At 39.9% G+C, this 19,472-nt stretch overlaps 1 protein-coding gene across 4 annotated transcripts; it reads right to left on the reverse strand.

The window, feature by feature from the left end:
- Positions 1-218: 218 nt before the first annotated feature.
- On the reverse strand, positions 219-18,324 carry ints1 (integrator complex subunit 1). Of its 4 annotated transcripts, none has more exons than XM_063472191.1 (48): positions 18,280-18,324; positions 17,765-17,884; positions 17,372-17,662; positions 17,081-17,277; positions 16,797-16,934; positions 16,554-16,713; positions 16,364-16,469; positions 15,996-16,182; positions 15,674-15,819; positions 14,490-14,631; positions 14,225-14,401; positions 14,033-14,141; positions 13,829-13,949; positions 13,665-13,742; positions 13,407-13,564; positions 13,047-13,146; positions 12,866-12,957; positions 12,717-12,777; positions 12,434-12,631; positions 12,097-12,226; positions 11,065-11,244; positions 10,751-10,900; positions 10,480-10,659; positions 10,273-10,377; positions 9,995-10,162; positions 9,316-9,427; positions 9,076-9,234; positions 8,838-8,984; positions 8,635-8,733; positions 8,237-8,361; positions 7,772-8,026; positions 7,495-7,654; positions 7,280-7,411; positions 6,930-7,098; positions 6,230-6,356; positions 6,009-6,124; positions 5,817-5,904; positions 5,471-5,721; positions 3,862-3,991; positions 3,118-3,251; positions 2,803-2,995; positions 2,554-2,678; positions 2,339-2,448; positions 2,000-2,113; positions 1,823-1,893; positions 1,641-1,732; positions 1,323-1,432; positions 219-1,140 (listed from the first exon to the last, which is right to left on the reverse strand). In XM_063472191.1, the coding sequence occupies exons 2-48, from the start codon at positions 17,817-17,819 to the stop codon at positions 1,025-1,027; spliced, it is 6,564 nt and encodes a 2,187-aa protein (XP_063328261.1). In that variant the 5' UTR covers positions 17,820-17,884; positions 18,280-18,324; the 3' UTR covers positions 219-1,024. The 4 variants fall into 4 exon arrangements, with proteins under 4 accessions (XP_063328261.1, XP_063328264.1, XP_063328262.1 ...); XM_063472194.1 differs by having other exon boundaries at positions 17,372-17,647; positions 18,244-18,323; XM_063472192.1 differs by having other exon boundaries at positions 13,047-13,143; positions 18,244-18,323.
- Positions 18,325-19,472: the final 1,148 nt, after the last annotated feature.

A 19,472-nucleotide genomic window follows, 5' to 3' on the forward strand; every position in this document is an offset into this window, starting at 1 on the left:
CCTCCGTTCAATCTTCTTTTTTTTTTTTGAGGTGCTAAAATATTATTTTGAAAGCTAATAATGGGTTCTTGTGAAATTTCTGTTGCTACATTTTGAACTTTAAACTGCTTTCCATATTAAGTTCCATCAAAGTGTCTCCTCTGAGCTTCCAAACTACTGAAATATTACACTCCTCACATCCTGTCAGGTTGAGTTGAATGAAAAATAAAAAAGTGGCATTTTCCAAAAGTTATTTTATTAAGTTCACAATAAGGTTGCTTCCAAATGGTGCGCAGGGTTGTAAGGAATTCACAGCACTGTTTAAACAGTTACACTTTTTGGTTTCTTAGTTTTAATGATTCACAAGCGCTTCGAACATTTTAATAACTAGTTAATAAACGAAAGCTCTTCTCGAACCCAACCAATACAGTCAAGAAAATAAGTTAAACTCTTAATTTCAAATTCTGGAAATTCAAAAATTAAAAGAAGGACTTCATTTTCTAAACTATTAAAAGTGTGAAGCCAAATACCCCTTTTCTTTTTTCATGAAGCGTTGAAATAGTGTATCTGTAAATAATTTAATAAATTCAGAAATGCAAAAGTTTCTCTCCAAATTACACCCCAAATTATGAAACATCAATTCCTATATTATATTTATTTTTCATTATCTTCTGTTGAGAATTTCTTCAGTGTTATCCACTCTGCTGTCTCCAACTAATATTCCTATATAATAATATGACCTTTTGATGTTCCATTTAACTTTATTGTTGAAGTAATCGAACCAAGTTAAATAATCCATATCTATTAAAATGTAGCACAGTAATACCTGTTCCATTATTACAATTACGCAGATTTTACAATTTTAATTATATTATTTTCATTTTATTGGAAGGGATTTTTTATGCATTTCTTGAAGTTAATAAATTATCCTGAAGTTACATCGCTGAACTGAACTTAAGGGATTTAAAAAAATAATATCAAGATGTGGAACGCAAAGAATGACTGACAGCGTTTTTAGTCAGACGTGGAGTCGTACACTTTGTCGTTAGGTTGTTGCTTCCATGTGAAGGACTTTCATGGACTCTGAGATCATTGAACTGGTGTCGATTTGTCCGTAGATACCCACCAAAAACGCCTTGTAGAGCAAGATGTCTGCATGTTCTGGAGAGGGAGGGGGGGAAAAGAGAACACGGCATCATTCAGCTACAAATGTGCAACTCTTTTACAACAAAGACCTTTGTTAAATCACCTAAAATATTAAAAATAAACAATTTACAAAATGTTTAATATGTGGTTCGTTTGACCATAATACCAGCGCAGGACTCACAGAAGTGTCTTCTTACCTTGACAGAGAAGCACATATTCCGGAAGATTCCTTAATGCAGTCTGCACCACGTCAAAGTTGCCACTGCCCATGCAATACATGAAAGTTGGCAGGAAGTCTGTTGCCAGGCTACAACACAAAAAACATAGACTCTTATGTAAGCAATCACAAATTATATAAATATATGAACTAAAGAACAATGACAGACAGATAGAGATCAACATATTTTTTTCATGACTATTGGCCTTTTTCCCCTTCTCAGTTATTGCCACACATTTTCTTTTGCTATCAGCATGTTTTCCTTTGAGTGGTTTGTCCTGAAATGCTTTGAACCTACCATGGATTATTTTGAATGCAGCGTAGGGCGAGACTGAAGGCCATGTTCCGGCACAACTCCTCAGGCGAAGTCATGAGCCTCTGCAGATCATTCTACCAACAGAAACACAAGGTGGTGATTGACGTGTTTCACACTGAGACACTGCACTTGACCTTTTTTGTGTCCATTTTCGTGTGACTCACAATGAAGTACTGTATGATCTCTGGGCTCCTCCTTGACTTCTCATCCACCTCTGTCAACACTTCCAACACATCTATAGCAGTTAAGGGGGAGAGAAAAAAAATGAGTGTATTACTCACTATAGGTATTAAAACAGTACATTACTCAGTATGATGTAGGACATAGAGGAGAGAAGTTACCCTCGACTGCCTCTCCCTTTGACATCTTTTTCAGGTACATTGTCATGTCTGCAGCGCTCAGTGAAAATGAGGCCGATATGTTGACTAAGGGCAGAGAACCTGCAGCCAAGTCGTCTGGTAAAGAGAAAAAAAATGAGATTAAAGAATTCATGCTTTTGTGGAAACCACAGTTTGCATAGAGAAATTACAAACGATGCTCTCAAAGTGTATCACTGAAAATGTAGCAATGTATTCAGATATACAGTATGCCAGCAGGCACAAGGTGATCACTTGTAGCTTCAATGTATCTACAACTTTAATTACACATAAGGATCAAATGTGGACAATGGCAACTCTTACCATCTCTCTCTTCTGTAGATACCTCTGCAGAAGAGCTTTTTACGGGCAAAGTGAGTCCAGCTAGGAGAGATTTCAGCTGGACCAAGTCTGGATTTTCAGCACACAAACTCCTGAAACGAGGACGGAAAAATTTGCCAAATCTTTCTGCAGTAGAGACTTTTTTTTAAGGTGTTTACCCATCAGGAATGCTTTTTAAAGTTACTGCTGCCACTTACTGTAAGATGTCAGAGTGCTTCTGTAGATAAGGAATGGCTGCTGCTGCGTCGTGCGTAATGTACTTTTGTGTAAACTGAAGAAACTTGTTAATGAAGACCAACGGCGAACGCGTCCTCTGGAAATTCTACAAGGCAAGAGAGAGGCACAAACATAAAAAAGACACTATTAAAATCTTATTTGTAGCTCCTTTTGGTAGGATCCCGATACTAAATCCCCTAATGAAGGTTTGGAAACGTGGAGCTGCCCACCTGAAGGACCTTCATAAAAGACAGAAGGCAGTCTTGAAGCGCCCTCTGGTGATCACTGTGGAAAACAAGTGGCTGCAGAAGCTCCAGAATAGCGAGTACATTGCTGAAGAATGTCATGTGGTTTTGCTGGCGAAACTCATGCATGTTTAGGTGCATGCGACCATGTAGGAGGCCTGCAATCATGGGCAGGTGTCTGGAAGGTCAAAAGAAACAAAAGCGCATCAGTAATCAGCTTAAACACGAATCTATAGTGGTGGATAATTTACAAGCTCATGCAACAAAAAACGGCATCATAGTTTAGTCTTTCTTTTTCACCTGAGTAACAGTACAGGGTGTGATACAGCCAACTTCCTGCAAGCGAGGTTGGCATCAGACACGCGGCTCTCAGCAGACTTTGAGTCTCCTATATCAGCAAGCAGTGTGACCAGGCGATGCACCAGGACATCAAGCTGAGAAACATAACATTTGGCAGTAAGTGGTATATAGTAGTGAAATTGTGATTTTAAGAATTCAGAAAACATTATTTATTAGGGAGACAAAGACAAAATATTTTACAAAAACACAATTCAGCATTATGAGAACTTTTAGTGGGTACATCAGAGATGGTTTAACCATTAAGCAAAGCTGCAAGTTACGATGTGTGACCCGTTTCTAATACACAACATCATTGTGATCTACTGTGATCTACTTAATTCCCAACAGTATCCAGTATTCAGTTATGTTGTAAGCTACTATAAGATACTGTAGCCATGTGAACTGCACATAAGGGGACCTTTAGCATGATATTGCTATAACTAATTGTAACACTGAATAAAGGGAAATAAGAATAATTACATTTAAAGACACAATCAAATCACTCAATTACTTGTATTTAGTAAGAACTATACCATTCAGTCTACAGTAACATCTCGTTGCAAAGCTGGATCATTATTGGATCCTGGCATGTTGATGTTGTTTATACTTATAGTCCACCTTTACGTCGTTGGATACCAAAAAATACACGAGGAGCCTACACAAGATTAGGCAGGAAGTTCTATAACAGAGGGAAGACATCTTTACCTTGCAGCTGCTGCCATCTGCTGCCCCGCCGCTGCTGAACGTGCTTTCAGGCAGGGCAACGTGCTGGATGACCTCAGGGAAGTGCAGATAGATCTGTAGCAGCAGGTTCTGGCACCTCTTACTCATTGCACTGAAAGCCAAAATAAACAAAACGCTAAGTATACTATATGTTATGGTTCCACCATGAAAAGTTTCTTTGGGGGGCGGGGGGAAGACACCATTAATGCATTATTGGCTTAGAACAGTTCAGTTGTCCATCCTAAAGCTCCAAACTTAGCGAGAAAATAATCAAGAGTTTAATCCCTCATGTTATGGAGTTGTGTCACTTGGAACTTTTTATTTGACAGTAAATGGATGCCTACTTTTTGTGCAGTCACAGAACACTTGTCACAGCTTTTCTGCTCAAGTGAGCTAGAGTCCCACTGACTTTATAATGTAACTTCACAATTTTTTTTTTAACTTTTATCAAATTCACTCAAACTAATCTTTTTGCAAGTGATTATACACCGAGCTGACGTGACACCAGTTTAGGGAACACGATATAGTAGTTCCCTATTATTTATGTCTGTAGGCAACAACAATTAACATATATTAACACAAGCTATTGACATGAATAGCTTAATGCAATTCAGAGGTATTCACCTTCGAGTCAGTGCAGTTTTATAAAATCCTCTTACTTGCTAAGGCTCTTGTCAGGCTCAAATGATGCACTTCTACTAAATGAGCAGTTTATTACAGCTATGCATTAAGCAAATCAGAGCGACCTTGACCAAGAGTAAAACATCGGCTCACTGTTCAATAGTTTCTGTGTAATTGGAATAAACACCAGCTTATCTGTCAGCAAGCTCTCGCAAGAAGAATGCTTAACATACAATCAAGTATTTACTCGACACAAGGCCGAAACCCTCTACTTTCAACATGTTTTTATCCCGCCATATTTTCACTAGCAACCATTTCACCAAACAGCTTAACTGCACTTAAATTACTGTAATTCTGAAGCTAATTTTCCTTGACCTTGGCCAAAGTTTCCTCATTAAAGTGGTTTAATAACCAGAGACATATTCATGAAAGGAGGGTTTGCCTCCACAAAGAGTTGCACCCTGATCTCTGACAGCTAAGTCAGTGCAGGAATTCACAACACAGGCAAGTTTAGAGCTTCAGCCTTAATCCTCTTGCCTTCATTATAATACACTGAGCTTTTAAAGAGATCACAGTACAGACGACTTCTGCTGGTTTTAATTTCACACCAATAGACCTAATTATCAAGTTTTCCCTGGTCCACAGCATTGTGGCTGACAGAGGAAGTCTGAAAAGTTCATCTGCACTGAGAAGGAAAATCTGGTGCGATTTACCCCAAGTTTATCAGCACAGCATAAGAAGGAAAAAATGACTTTCAGTATTGGGGCCAATTAGTGTGAACAATACAATGTGTCACAATAAGATTAGTTGAGTACTATGGTAAAATATCCACACCTAAATGCAATAAACATATGTATTACCAACTAAGAATGGATAAAGAAAAAATCAATCTGAAAAAAATAAAAAGATGAAGAAACAGAGGAGGCGTTGCCGACAAATACAGTAAATTTTTAAATAATATAAACCTTACCTGTCCTCCCATTTTTTTGAGCAGTTGATGAGGTACTCTGATACTTTTTTGATGTCTTCTAAATTTCCATTACAGTACGAGTGAAGGAGGGGCAGTCTGGATTGGATGAGGGAGCAGGGGGCCTGGTCCACACTGCTTTTGTCATCCTGGAGTGTGTCGTGGCTGTTAAGCTCTGATTCTGACAATATCAGGTCCATCAGGCTAATGAGCTCCTCTGAACTGAGCCGGAGAACAAACTTCTCGGTTTTCTTCTAAAAAGACCAAAAGGAGAGCACCAGAGTCACCAACATCAGCAGAAAAGAAATAAGAAAAAAAAGGTGGTAACTATGAAAGCTTTTGATCCTACTTGAGGGATCTTCTGGTCACGTCCTTGCCAGATACGAGGAATGTGGCTGCACGCCCACAAGAAATCCAGAGCAGAGGATGGGTCCAGTCTAATAAAAGCAGCAAAGTGAATTTTTGAATTCTCTACACATAGGATAATCCTCAATAAAACCTCAAGACTGTGGCAGACAAAGGTTGTGATAAAACTACATACTTGTAGTCTCTGCGCTTGCTGAGAAGAGCACTGATACACTGCAGCAGAGTGGACCAGTTTGACTGATGTGTAAGCAAGGCCAAAAGATAAGGTCTGTAAGCTGGGGTCCCTCGTGCCTGAAACAGATAAACAGTAAGAAAGGATGCATCGCTAATGCCAAGCAAACACCTTCTCTGGTGTGATAAGCCAAGAACACTATCTGCACACAAGCCTTATCTTACCTTGTTGAGGGAAAACAGCAGCTTCTGTTGAAGGTCTGGACACACTGAAGTAACCTCAGGGTCAAGATGCTCCAGCCAATCAACCAGAAGCCCAGAGCTAAGTCCTGACTTTGTCACCTCTGAGCCACTGGCAAAGATCAAACCAAAGGATTAGTTTATACAAATGTAACTCAGCATCTGTTAACTACTAAAAGGAGAGCTAAGGCGCATCTATAATAATATTTAGTGTTAACAAAGTTGTACTGGTCACTTAGAAACAACAAACCAATTTTGAAGTTGTTACGTGGAACCTGTCTTTGTCACCTTTAATTATCATTTTAGCCTCAATAACGACAACAAAATAACTTTTAGAGCTACATCCCTTTTCTGACAATTTACAGAGAGTATCCAATAGTGCTATTACTCCCTCTACTTGTACTCCTATCAGAAAATACATAACACAGTAAGCAACTTCTCAGTGGCAGAACTGATTACAGATGTCTTTGATGTCCATAGCATGTGCATCTGAAAAGCCACCACAAAGCTGAAAAGCTAATTCAACGTTCCCGAATTAAATTCCAAATGGAGTTTAAAGTACAAGGCCACAGGCAGCAGGCACTGTTCTGCTATTTGTCCCAGGCAGGCATGTTTGCCATCTAGTCCTGCCAAATATAAATGTTTCTTGCATGACTTGTGAGGGAAATAGAATTGTAGCGCTCACTTATTAGAATCCACTTCCTTTTTCACAGCTCGCTCCTCGCTTTCCTGAAGGAGCAAAGAAATCACCATAGCAACAGAGCCCACTGTCCCATTCTGTGTACCAACAGTCATCAGCAGAGACAGTAGCTCCTCCAAATATGGCGACTTCACCTCCATCAGCCCTTGTAGCACTGAAAAATATTAATAAGTAGTGTATTTATCATAGGCTTTGGACCACCTTTATATTGTTTAAACACAATAAATGGGAGTATGGGAGTGATAGTTCCTAATCCAAGCTGCTGTTTCTATCTATCTATCTATCTATCTATCTATCTATCTATCTCCTAAACAATCCAGTGACTTCATTATTACCTTTGCCAACAAGTTCAGGTTCTGCATTACATTTCTCTCCACTTTTCAGCATTGCTATGATGGCTCTCAGTGGAACTTCAGTATCTCTGCGATATGCCAACGCCTCAGCCAGGTGAAGGAAACCTGTACGTACTGCAAAGCAGAGAAACACATTACTCGCAGTTTATAGAAAATGAATAAAGCAGCATCTGCAAAGAAATTACTGGCATATTCACCATCACTGAGCCTGTGCTTGTGAGAGTTCTGTCCAGCAAAAGATCTGAGCAGAGTCTTTAGTGGTCCTGCCTCTACAGTTGGGTTGTCTAACCAGATTAACATCTCAACAATGACTTTGAGAAACAGTGATGAGAAAGCAATGTCCTGGGAAACGAGACGCTGCAAAGAACATGCAGAAAGCAAAAGATGGGAATATTGTATTTAGAAGCTTTATAAAAATACATAGAAATATGAACTGACTCTGCTTGTGTATGTGTATGTGTATGTGTGTTCCACCTGGTAGAGGTGAAGCTGGCGCATAAGAGGACAGGACAGAGAGTGACTCCGATGCATTGATATTACTATTGGCCCTGCATGAGCAGAAGCGAGCAAGGCTGCAATGGCCTGCAGGAGTCGAAATGCCAAACCACCCTGCTGAATCTGGCCCTGCTTAGCTCGCATTAACTCTTTAGCTAAGGCCTGCTGGAGGGCCAGGGAGACCTGACTGGGAGGAGGGCCATGCCAGCGGGGGTCCACTTTCAAGGGGAAAATCTACAAAGATTAAGAGAAAAAAAAGTAGGAGAAGTTACAGAAGGTACCCAACATCAGTCTCAAAAGAAATAAACTACTTTTTATTTGGATATAAAACTCAAATAAATAATAAAATTCAGCCCAAAGGAAATTGTAACTTGTCTACTAAGTGAGCTAATAGTTTAAATAATGCCAGAAAGAGTGGAGAAATAAATGGCCAGTACATCCTACCTGAAGCAACATGCCAGTGAGATCATCGTCAGGCCCGACTACAGGAAGCTGAGTGGCTGCTCTCATCTTCACAGAGCTGTGAGGAGTTTCCACTGTAACTTTGGCCTTGCTTGTTTCAGATGAATCTGCCAGGAACAGTGCAATAAGAACATTAACCTCTTAAGCCCCAACGCCCCCTGATACAGGGGCAAAAGGCAGGAGATCAGTTAGGCTTGGGGCTTAAGAGGTTAAATAATGTTGAAAACGCAATAAATTCTGAGGTGTAATTTTGTAATCTACTTCAAATTAAAGCCCAAGGCCGTGTACTGTTAGAAATCAAAGCATAATGTGGATAAACATTTAATCTATCCAGTGATTTAAATGTTTACTTAAATGTTTTAGAGGATAAAGACACTGACCTCTGTGTGGAGGAAGAGACGAACTGAGTAAAGAATGGAAAGTATGCCCCCCAGTGGCCCCTCGCTCATGCTGCACTTCAACCAAATGGGCCATGTAGTCTGTGACAGAGGATATACACAGTAAGATCAATGTTAAACAATTTTAAAAAATCCCCCAAAAGTAAAAAAAACAGGTAGAACACAGAAGAAAAAAAAAATCTTACGCTTGTCCATGATGTTTTGCTCTAAAGCCTGTGGATCATGGGACACAGCCTGATCCAAGTACTGCAAAAGTTTACTCATACTGGAGACTGGAATCCCAAAAGATTGAACAAAAAGCAGCAGCTGCTGAGCCTCGAGGTCTTGTAAAGCTGATAAAAGGGTACACACACATTCATTAAAAAGTAAAAAATGAATTATTTGATGAAAAACAAAGATTTTTATCCACATGAGAAGTTGTACCTGCATCGACCAGTCGTGAGACCTCAGAACGAATCATCCTCAATTTCAACCAATCGGGAAGCAGCAGGGCTTCCTCTGAGGTGTCAACCAGGAAGGCAGTGGGTAGAGGTTTCTTGTCAGGAAACCAAATGTCCAAAAGCATGTGGAAATCACTCTCTCCTGTAATGATACACAATGCTAAACGTGTTCTTACAGCCCTTTAACAGTGCTGACAATGTACTTTAAAGCAAACAGGGCTACCTTTGGGTGGTCCCAGAGTTAGCAAGATAACAATAGCATGGACTACAAGAATGTGCATTGTAGCAGTCTCCCCTGTAGTCCAGCGTAGAAACACCTGGTCTTGAGATTCTGACTGTAAAACCCAAAATAAAGCATAAAGTTACAAAATGAATCCATATTTCCCTGTTGTATGCCTTCAGTTACAAAACAGAAATTACTCTTCGATTTAGAATGACTCTCAGATGGAAGTTCAATATTTTCTGTACTTGGCTATTCAGTACTAGAATTTTTTTTCTTTAACTCAAGACTGTTCAGTGAAAACAGAAAAACTATCAGTTTACAAGGCCTAAAATCTTAACATTTATTTAAAAGGGGAGGTATTTTAAAAAATTCTGTTAACTTTCTTATCACTTAACTAGACCAGCTTTGCTAGGTTTAAAATAACCCTTATTTATCTTAAACCCAGCATTATATTGGGCAGTTTTATCTCCCTTTAAGACCACCCTCCCTTAAAGAAGGAGGGTGGAGTCTAAAGCCTGAGCTTTTGGATCACAGGGTTTACTTTTAGACAATTATTTGAAATCTTTAATAGAGAATCCAACATTGTAACAGTAGTTATATGACTAAAAATGAGGAAAAGTTTAAATTGCTGTGGGCTAGTGAGACGATCAAGGGAGCAGCATTCATCGCCAGTGCTCACCCAGCTGTAAAGATCCTCGCCCTCCTTGGTCTTCCTCATCCTCTTAATATACGTAGAGAAGATGGAGAGGAAAGCACAGAGCACAGCATCAGACTCAGGTCTGCTGGAGTGTTTGGAAAAGAGGTTGTTCATGATGGTTGAACGCTCGACGATGAGCCGGGCAATGTCCTGCAGAGAGCAACAGGGAGACCAAACTCATGTCAGCGCTGCTCACAGATAAAAAAGAAAATGGTTAAAAAAAGTGACATGTGGAAACTCAAGCAACTCTCTGTGATTACCAAAGCCAGGTCATTATGAGAAGCCTGCTCCTCCACTGGTGCATGCTGGGATAAATAGATGAGATAGGCACTGATCGTCTGTGGATCTGTCTCCATGTGAATGGCCTTTAGAAAAGTAACAGACATTAAAATTCTTCAAAATTCTTACTTATTAACTTTCATTAAAGTTTTACACTTATTTCCAGTCCACTGTTGAGAAAAACTGACCTGCTGCAGAGCAGTGGATGTCATGCCCCTGACACTGTCAAACAAAGGGAGCTTGGGGAGGTCCTGTAGCAGCCACTGGTAACCTGGCAAGAGCTCAGCATCTGCAGAGTCTTCTTCCATGGGCTGGTCTCGCTCCTCCCCATCTTTCAAGCCTCCTTCAGTCAGCACCAAAGACAAACCCTGCAAACAAATATGCAATGTATATTTTAAATAATGCTTTACCTACAACACAACACCATGAAACATTTTTTTTATCCTTTCAAGACGGTACCTTCATGGCTAAGACTCTTGATGCCACTTGAGAAGAGCTGAGACGGCGCAGGAAGTAATCCAGTACTTCACATGTTGTCTGCTCATCAGCTTTGGGACCTAACAAAAGATCCTGGAGGCGCCCAAGTAATTGCCTCTGCTTTTGTTGTCTCTGACAGGAATAAAAATCAGAAATCGTAGGATTAGTCATTAAGTCTTATTTTGTACCCAGATGCAAATTTCTATTATCAAGCACATGTATATATTTTGTATGGAGGGTATGAATTTGGGATGAAGCCCTGTAATTAAGAAATAATGTTAAACTAATTAAAATACTTGTCTCTTCTTGGCTTTCTGCTCTTTGCTTTCTCCTTCTTCGTCATCCTCTATGAGCAAGCTGTCATCTGCAGCATCGTGAAGAAGGAATTCACACAGGCATTGCACTGGGAGCACATCCAAGGACCCCTCACTGGACTGGACCAAATCAGCCAACCATGGCATGGACTGAGAAGAAGCCTGTCAGGGATTGAAAATATAAATTTTAACACTGACATTACAACAGCAACACAATTTATATTTTCTTCCAAGTCAGTCCCATCCATCCAATCAGTCTGGATGTGAGAGGTAGGGTACACCCTGAACAGTTTGCAGGGGTTACACAAAGAGAGAGACAACCACTCACACTAACGACTTAGAAACACCAATTAAAGTACAATGCACTTCTGGGGAGAATCCACACAAATACAGGGATAAATATGTAAACTCTACTCAGAAAGGCCAAAGACAGCAAGAGGATTTGAACCCAGAAGCAATGGTACTAACAACAACTCAACCATGCTAAAGCTTACAGCACTCATGTGGTTTCCCATTCAAATACAAACCAGGCCAAACCCTGCTTAGCTCTTGAGATCAGATCAGAATCGGGCACACTCAGGGTGGTACAGCCTAAGCCCCGAGCCAAGCTAATATAGCTAATATGCACATCATATGATTGTTGAGGCATAATCTAATCTCTTATATCTAATATAATTATAATCTAATATTAGATGTTCTTGGAAACATTAGAAAAGTACTGAAGTCAATATAATACAACAATGACCAGGTCATTTTGGACATTTTAAAACCGATATGTTCCATTTAATGCCTTGAATTTGGTCATTGTTTGGCAATTACTGAAGATGAGTTTGAAAAAAATATGAGTGGCAACAGACAAAACTCACTGATTAATAACATAAACTAATGCTCTTTTTCAATACTGTGGCTGAACTGTCGGGACTACAACAAAAAACTGAAAAGGGGGAAAAAACGGGTTATTTTATGGAGATGGGGGGATGCAGAGTTTGGGAGAGTTATTGAAATGGTCATTACCTGTCTCTGGATGATGTTGAGAAGAAAGTCAGGGTTGCGACTGCGGCAAAGGAGGTGACCGAGACGCAGAGACTGGTTGAGACTTTTAACCTGCTCCTGGACCTGAGGAGGAGGTCTACGAGGAGGTCCCCTAAACACAAACACCAGCTATGATTCTGACCATCAAATAAAAGCTAAGATTATTTGTTATGACTTCATTCACATTGTGATGGAAATATATTGAGCTTATATAATTTTTTTCAGTAAAATAGGGGATTTCAAATGTCCTAATATATGAGCAAAAATGTTTCATTCTAGTATGGGTGTCTACTCTCAAATAACTGTCTTGGTATCTTACTGTGGGTCCAGACTGGTAAGCTGAGACAAGAGCAAGCTGTTGCTCTCCGTGATGGTCTGTTTGGTTGAAGCTGCAGCCAAGTGGCTCTCAAAGGCTAAAATCTCTTGTTTCTCTCTCTGGGAGATCTGTAACTCTCTGTTGATCATCTCTGTTTTTGTGTCCTCATCCGCAATGGTACAAGGAGGGTATGTATAGTTACTATGAAACCACAGAGACAAAAGTGTTAGCCAATCAGAATTATTACATTTAAATAATTTAACTGTTACTGATAACCTTTACTTACTTTGTCATAACCATCTCCATAAGCATTTTTAGGGTGGGATATCCATCCCAGGCAGCCAAACCTAAAAGAAAAAAAGATACTATATCTGTCAACAGATACCTATAACAATTTATCTTATGTAAAAATATATGTAAATATGACTGCTGTACCTATCTTCTGAGGGTTAAATGCAGCCACAACAAGCAACAATAACCATGCCTTCCAATAGAGTGTGGATATTGCCAAATTTGGTGGTTGGTACCTTAAACAAGAGTAATCATTTGTTACTTAAGTCTGTAAACAGTATGACCTATATGTGTTCTTAAAAGCCATTAAGGATAAGTGACATACCCAGCAGGCAGCTGAATGTTCTCTGGGTGGTGGTATGTACACAGATTCAGAACAGCATCAATGAGCTGGATCCTCTCCACTCTCAGGACCTCGAGATCTGCTTAACAAGAAACAGGCAGACAGCTCAGCAGCACGCATCATGCCAAGAAAACTATAACAATGAAAATAGTCTTTCCTTTGTTCCTAACATTACTTAGCAAACGTTGAAAACATAAAAGTTGCCCCTTGAAATATTTATGGCAGCTCATTAAAGCGAGGCACAAGTGTTTAACAAATCTACAAACATTCGACTAGAGTTTATCATAAATAACTTTAACAGCAGTCATAAACATTTACAACCAAACTGGGTCTTCCACAAACCATCTGACTGAACTCCGGCAGCTCTCTTAACCAGGTGATCAGCAAGCTCCATTGCGTCTGCCGGGCCCAGAGGCAAATCACGTGACAGCCCGATCACCAGAATACGCATCAGAGTGTCCTCCAAAAGAGGAACTTCAGAACAAAGGCGAAGGAAGAAACTGAGGAATGAAAAGAAAAGGTCCATAAAGTTACAGAAGCTAAAAAAAATTAAGAAATAACAAAAAGCAAATTATGTGCTACTATTTCAGGGTTGCTCACTTTCTGTCGCTCTCTGGAGGCCAGTTGTCCCACTTGTAATATGTCTCAGGCTGCTCTGTGAAAAGCACTTTGTGAAGGCTGCAGACATGAAGCAGATAAATGATTTATAAAGCAGCAAAAATATTTCCACGTGGACAATCGACACATCTGCTACAGATACTGACCAGTGAACGTAGTCTTTTGCACCAAGTTTGCTGATGGTAGGAACAACAGTGTGAAGCCACCACACAGCATCTCTCTGGATGGCAGCAATCTGATTCTGAAAGGACCTCAGGACCTCAAGATCTGAAACAAACCAGACACATATTTAACCCAAGCCAAGTCGAGCTACTTTAAATACAGCAGAAGGACAAACAGACAGAACGCACTCTTCTTCTCTCCTTTGTCCCATGCAATGCCTGCTTCCTTGACCTGAGCGGTGATGCCCAACATCATAGAAACAGTGAGTAAATCTGTCACCTGGATGACAAATCGCTCCTATGGGAGAAATAACCAAGTTTAAATGCATGAACAAAACAGCTTCAACAAAGTAGGCCTGCTGAATTTTCATATCCACTTACTTTAAACTCCATGTCAACGTAGCTGGCCTCTTTTCTCTCCTGCATCAAGCCAAAGCAAAAGGACTGGAAGTTGATCTCATGCTTAGTCTGTTTGATGATTTCTCTGAGCAAAGCTCTTGAGGCACGAAGGTAATCATCCTTATTGGTTAACAGGTCCTGGAACACCATTGCCAAGAACTGCCGAGACAAAGATAAAATTAAATGCAGAGTTTATTAAAAAATAATTTCATTTCTGTTGAAATGTTTCCAAATGATCTAGTTTTACCTTTGGAGCTTGCTCTGGGCTGTGCTGCAGCACTGTATGGAGGACTTGCATGTTGTTGGGATTCCGGGCATTAGACAGCTCATTAAAGATGACGAGCTTCACCATAGTTCCCAGGTTGTCTCTGTGTGCATTTAGTAGCTCCCTGCAAAGATACACCCAAAGCTCCGGTTAGTGCGAATTAGGGTTGGGCCATATCATACCGTTCACAGTAATACCGGTATAATGTTGGGCAACGATAAGAAAATGAAATATCACGATAGAATATGGGTAAAATGCGCATGAGCAGTGCCTTTGTTTTCATACGCACATGGCGGAAAAAGCATGGCGGCGACGGAGAATGAGAAGGGCGAAAGCGGATCGTTGAATGAAACAGATGAACCAGAATTGGTTTGTAAAAATGCTGCAACTTCAGTGGTGTGGAACTGGTTTAGCTTTCGTCCGTCAGATACACAACAAAGCACTATTTTTGGTAGAGCATGCTAGCGGGCAGTCGTTATTACCGTGTTTTTTGGAAAATAAGGCACACTTTAAAAAAAAACCCTTTGATTTTTCTGAAAATCGACAGTGCCCCTTATAATCCCGTGTGCCTTATGTATGAATTCTGGTTGTGCTTACTGACCTCAAAACGATTTTATGTGGTACACGGCGCTCAAAAATCTGTCAAATGTTTTAGTACGACTTTGCTAAGCTACGAACCCGCACCGCTTGATGGATTGTCGGAGCATTACGGCTATCGTAGTCAGGAACCTCGTGGAGTGATACGTACTGTGTTTCAACATAATATTACCGTATTGTGTGTGTATAACCTCTTTTTAAGTTTTGTGGATATTATACATGGTTATGCTCAGGATATGTCAGCCAATTTCCACTGGAAATGCCTTTTGGTTAAACTGTCAGCAAGGAATTTGCATTTGCACTGTTAATTTTTATATAACGTTAATGCACATAAAAAACAGCTGCTTGTTTAAGTGAAAATACATAAAAAAAAATTTTTTCGCACTAATAAAGTTGTGGAGTTGTAAAGTGTTTTGTCTAGTGTCAATTATATCGTCAGTTATATCGTTATCGCAAATTTTCAAATGTATATCGTGATAAATATTTTTGGTCATATCGCCCTGCTCTAGTGCGAATTACTAACTGTGATGACAAAACAGATGTGTGACAATAAGAACAACTTTACAGACCTGACACACAGCATGTAATGATTAAGAAGAACTTTGGGTTTGAGTCGGATCTTGATCAGGTTGGAGATAACCTCCATGTCATCTGCTCCGTGGGTGTTGCAGTTCATGCACAAAGACATCAGGAGGTCCTGAGCTGGTCGAGTCAACTGCAACCACAAAAAAAGCAAGTTAATGCTTAGTGACCTACTTTTAATGTATTGCAATATTTGTGTCTTTAGAGGCCACATTTCACCTTTTATTTACACAAATCCTGCAACATATTATTAGTACAATTATATAACACTATGGATTTATTTAACACAGTCAGTATCAAATGTTTCACCTTTGGGTTCTGGAGCCACATCTCCAGCCTTTGCACCGCCATGAGTCTTGCCTCTTTGTAGCCGCATGTGGCTGTGAGCAGACGCAACAGGTTTCGGGACACATTGTCCATCGGCTGCCTGCGGTTCAACTGATCCCTGAGGACATCAAGCACATAGTCCTCCACACTCTCTGCAAGTTCGTCATACCTACAGGTTTCCAGTGAATAAGAACAATAAACACAAAATGATCAAGGAGCTCAGTGCATTGTTTCAATTATTTTTCATTGTTCAATTGTGAAAATTTAACCGCGTTACCTATATATGCTGTAAATCTGAACACACAGACTGTACGCTATGGCTGTCACATTTATGTTGGTAGCTTTCATACCTTGGCATAACCTGCCCTTCATCCTCAGGGCTGAGTTTCTCCTCAGCTATCAGCAACTCAGTCTGGCTGTCATCCTCATCTGGGGTTGATGGATGAGGGCTGCTACCTAAAGATCAAAAGCAGCATGACCAATCAGCACTTGTTTCTGATATCAGTAATCCTGACGTGCAGAAACCTGAATGTACCATACCTGCACTCAGATCTCCAGCAGAGCGGCCTGTATCAGCCTGGAGCAGCATACTCTTTGGGGGCATTTTCGTTCCAAAAGCAGTCTGAATGTTGTCAACAAAATTCTTACAGTGAGAGCTGTCCACCCAGATTCTTTCACCCAGAGAGTCCTCAATGTAAACCTGAAAGTATATGTCAGAAGGACAAATTATAAGAAGAGCTCATGCATGACAGAAATGTGTTTGAATTTTGTGGCCGTTCTCACTTTGACAAATATCTCTGGCCAGTTCTCGTCCTCCTCGTATGCTGCCATCAGCAGATTGCATGCCAGAACAGAGACCAGGCTGTTGCCTTTTGCTTTAAAGTTGATAGAAGCATCCCTACGCAGGAGGCTGCACAAGGCCTAGTGACACAAGTGTAACACATGGAAAGTAACAAAGATTTTGTCAAATCAGTGAGGTTCACTTGGCGAAATATTGCAATGCTGATATATTATACATTATTCATCTGTGTATATGTACTGAAGAATAACTGTGTTAAAAGAATTACCTCAATAATTCCCTCAGTTGCAAAAACATTGGGTTTGATTTTGGCCAGAAACATGAGGCTAAGGTAAAGTGTGATGTCGGGCTTGGCTCTGTTCATCTTGAGCTGTTTCACTGCTCCACACAGCAATCCCTCAATGCGATCGTCATTTCCTTCTGATTCAGCAGCTTCAATCTCATCCAGCAGCACTGCTGGAGAAACTGCCATAGAGAAACATATTTTTTTACTTTCCTTGTCTGACATTTCTATCTCAAATTTTACAACACTTCAGAAATGCACAGGCTTCAAAGTTACCTTCAATAGGTACTACTGATGGCTCCTTTATTGAGGGCGATATAGCCCTCTTGTCCACTGCAGCAACATCAGCGAGACGTCCAAGGGCACTGACAGGAGGGGTGGTGGATAGTTTGGGCCGCTTGGTTAGGTTGGCTAGCCCTGATGAGGATGGCAGAGTGGAGGAAGTCTCTCTCTTGCGGTCAGCAGGTAAACTTGTAGAGGTTGCCTTCAGGAGGACAGCGGGGGCTTTCGGCTCTCCTGCCTGGCTCTTAGAGCCCAGAGCAATAAAATCTCCTGTAGGGGGATGGCCTGCAAAAATGCAGATGTTACAATTTTAGTTTCTCCTGCCTAGGTGCTATTCAACATGGAACACACAGCTAAGATTGGATTTGGTTGCACAAATATTCCGACCTGATGGTTTCGCTGCACTGGGGCGCCTAAGAGTTGTAGGCTTTGGACGATTCATATTTACTGGTGGGCACAATTACAATCAAAGTAGAGCGGGAGACATGTATGTGTCATATGTGTAGCCTGTGTAAGACAAAACAATAAGTAAACATGAGGTTAGTAACAACAGCAAAGGTAAAAGCCAGTAATAAATAGCAGTTTAAATCTCTCTAAATCTCTACAGCTAGTAAATCACTGCATAAGAAGACTAGCAAGAAGGATGTGTTCAATGCCGCTTAGCACTATAAAGGTTATTAATTACATGTTTACAACACACAAGACAAAAAATGCTAGGCTAACAACGAAAACTATGGCTAGTATGACTACTAGCACGATGTTAAACGTTAACACTGACAACTAACAGGCGTTAGGTTTCATTTAACTTAAATCAACCGTAAGTCGTTTGATTAATATGTTCAATAAAAGTCATACTGATATGATACCTGGACGATATACTTCACACAAAAAAAGTCATTCACCGCCTCAAAGCTATCAGACAGTCAGAGCCGTGGTGGCTTCTTTTTCTCGACTGAAATTACTCGATAACACCAACAAGTAACAAGTAACAAGCGCCACCAAGCGCCAAGGAGGATCATGTACAATCTACTTTGAGCGTCACCTCCTGCTCGTCGTGCTGTATATAACACACCAAGTTCGTATACGAACTTGCTCTCTTCTCTCAACTTTTTATTATTAAGGCATTTCCAATCAGTTCAAAGTAAAATAGTTCGTCGTATCCTTAAATGTCTATGCAGCAAACCTTTGTATTTAATGACTTTTACAGATTAAAATGGTTAACTCTTCAATTCATGGTGGAATTCTTATCTTTAACCCTCATGTGTAATATTTACGACAGAACTGCGCCATCACAGTTTTATGATTTTATTCCCCAGCTTCAGTACCAGTAGACGTGGTTTGCAATATGTTAAAATCTAATAATAAAAACTATATATGTTTAGCCAGTTTTATTTGCGGGGAAAAAACGTATCAATTAATCACATCAACCTTGGTAGACATGACAAATCTTCTCCTATAACTTTGTGTAAAACTTTGTAACAAGTTTTTTTTTTTTACCGGAAGTCGTATTATGTCATTGTTCCCGTAAGCTGACGAGCCAACGGTGATCGTCAGAGGGCGTCCTTATACAAAATAACGACATTATAGATTCATAATACACAACTGTTTCCAATTACTGTTAATATAACATAGATAATGTGTATAATGATGTCACAGTACTATTTATGCTAATGCAATACACGTTAAAGGAAACGTGCTGTACAGCACAGGGTTTGTACCATCTCAGCAGAGGAACGTGTATATTTGTGTGTACTGTCATTGGTCAATACTTAATTTAAAACACCTTCCGGTCACCTCCAAAATAAAAAACTTTTTTTTTAAAAAGCGAAGTAATTACGGGATATTACCAATTGGGGGCGCTAAAGATTCACACTTTTTTCTTCTCCCTTTAGTGTTAGTAACATGAAAATAAAAATAAACAAGAATGTGTTGATAAAAATGTTTTTGTATCAAAATTGATGTTAACGCATGTTGTGAAAAATAAATATGTGTTAATTGAAATAGTTTATGGTAAAGTTAAGTTGAAATCAGTCTCACATAAAGAGACAGAAATAATATTTTTACTACTGTCTACAGTATTTAAGTATATTTATAT

The sequence above is a fragment of the Pelmatolapia mariae genome, linkage group LG4, assembly GCF_036321145.2.
Source record: "Pelmatolapia mariae isolate MD_Pm_ZW linkage group LG4, Pm_UMD_F_2, whole genome shotgun sequence".
Lineage (NCBI taxonomy): Eukaryota > Metazoa > Chordata > Actinopteri > Cichliformes > Cichlidae > Pelmatolapia > Pelmatolapia mariae.

Excerpts from the sequence above, each read along its gene's own strand:
- ints1 (XM_063472191.1), bottom strand. The coding sequence starts at position 17,819 with ATGAATCGTCCAAAGCCTACAACTCTTAGGCGCCCCAGTGCAGCGAAA. Across the intron at positions 13,743-13,828 it reads GCAAAAGACTACGTTCACTG|CCTTCACAAAGTGCTTTTCA; the intron begins GTCAGTATCTGT and ends TCATGTCTGCAG. Across the intron at positions 13,147-13,406 it reads TGCCGGAGTTCAGTCAGATG|CAGATCTCGAGGTCCTGAGA; the intron begins GTTTGTGGAAGA and ends TTTCTTGTTAAG.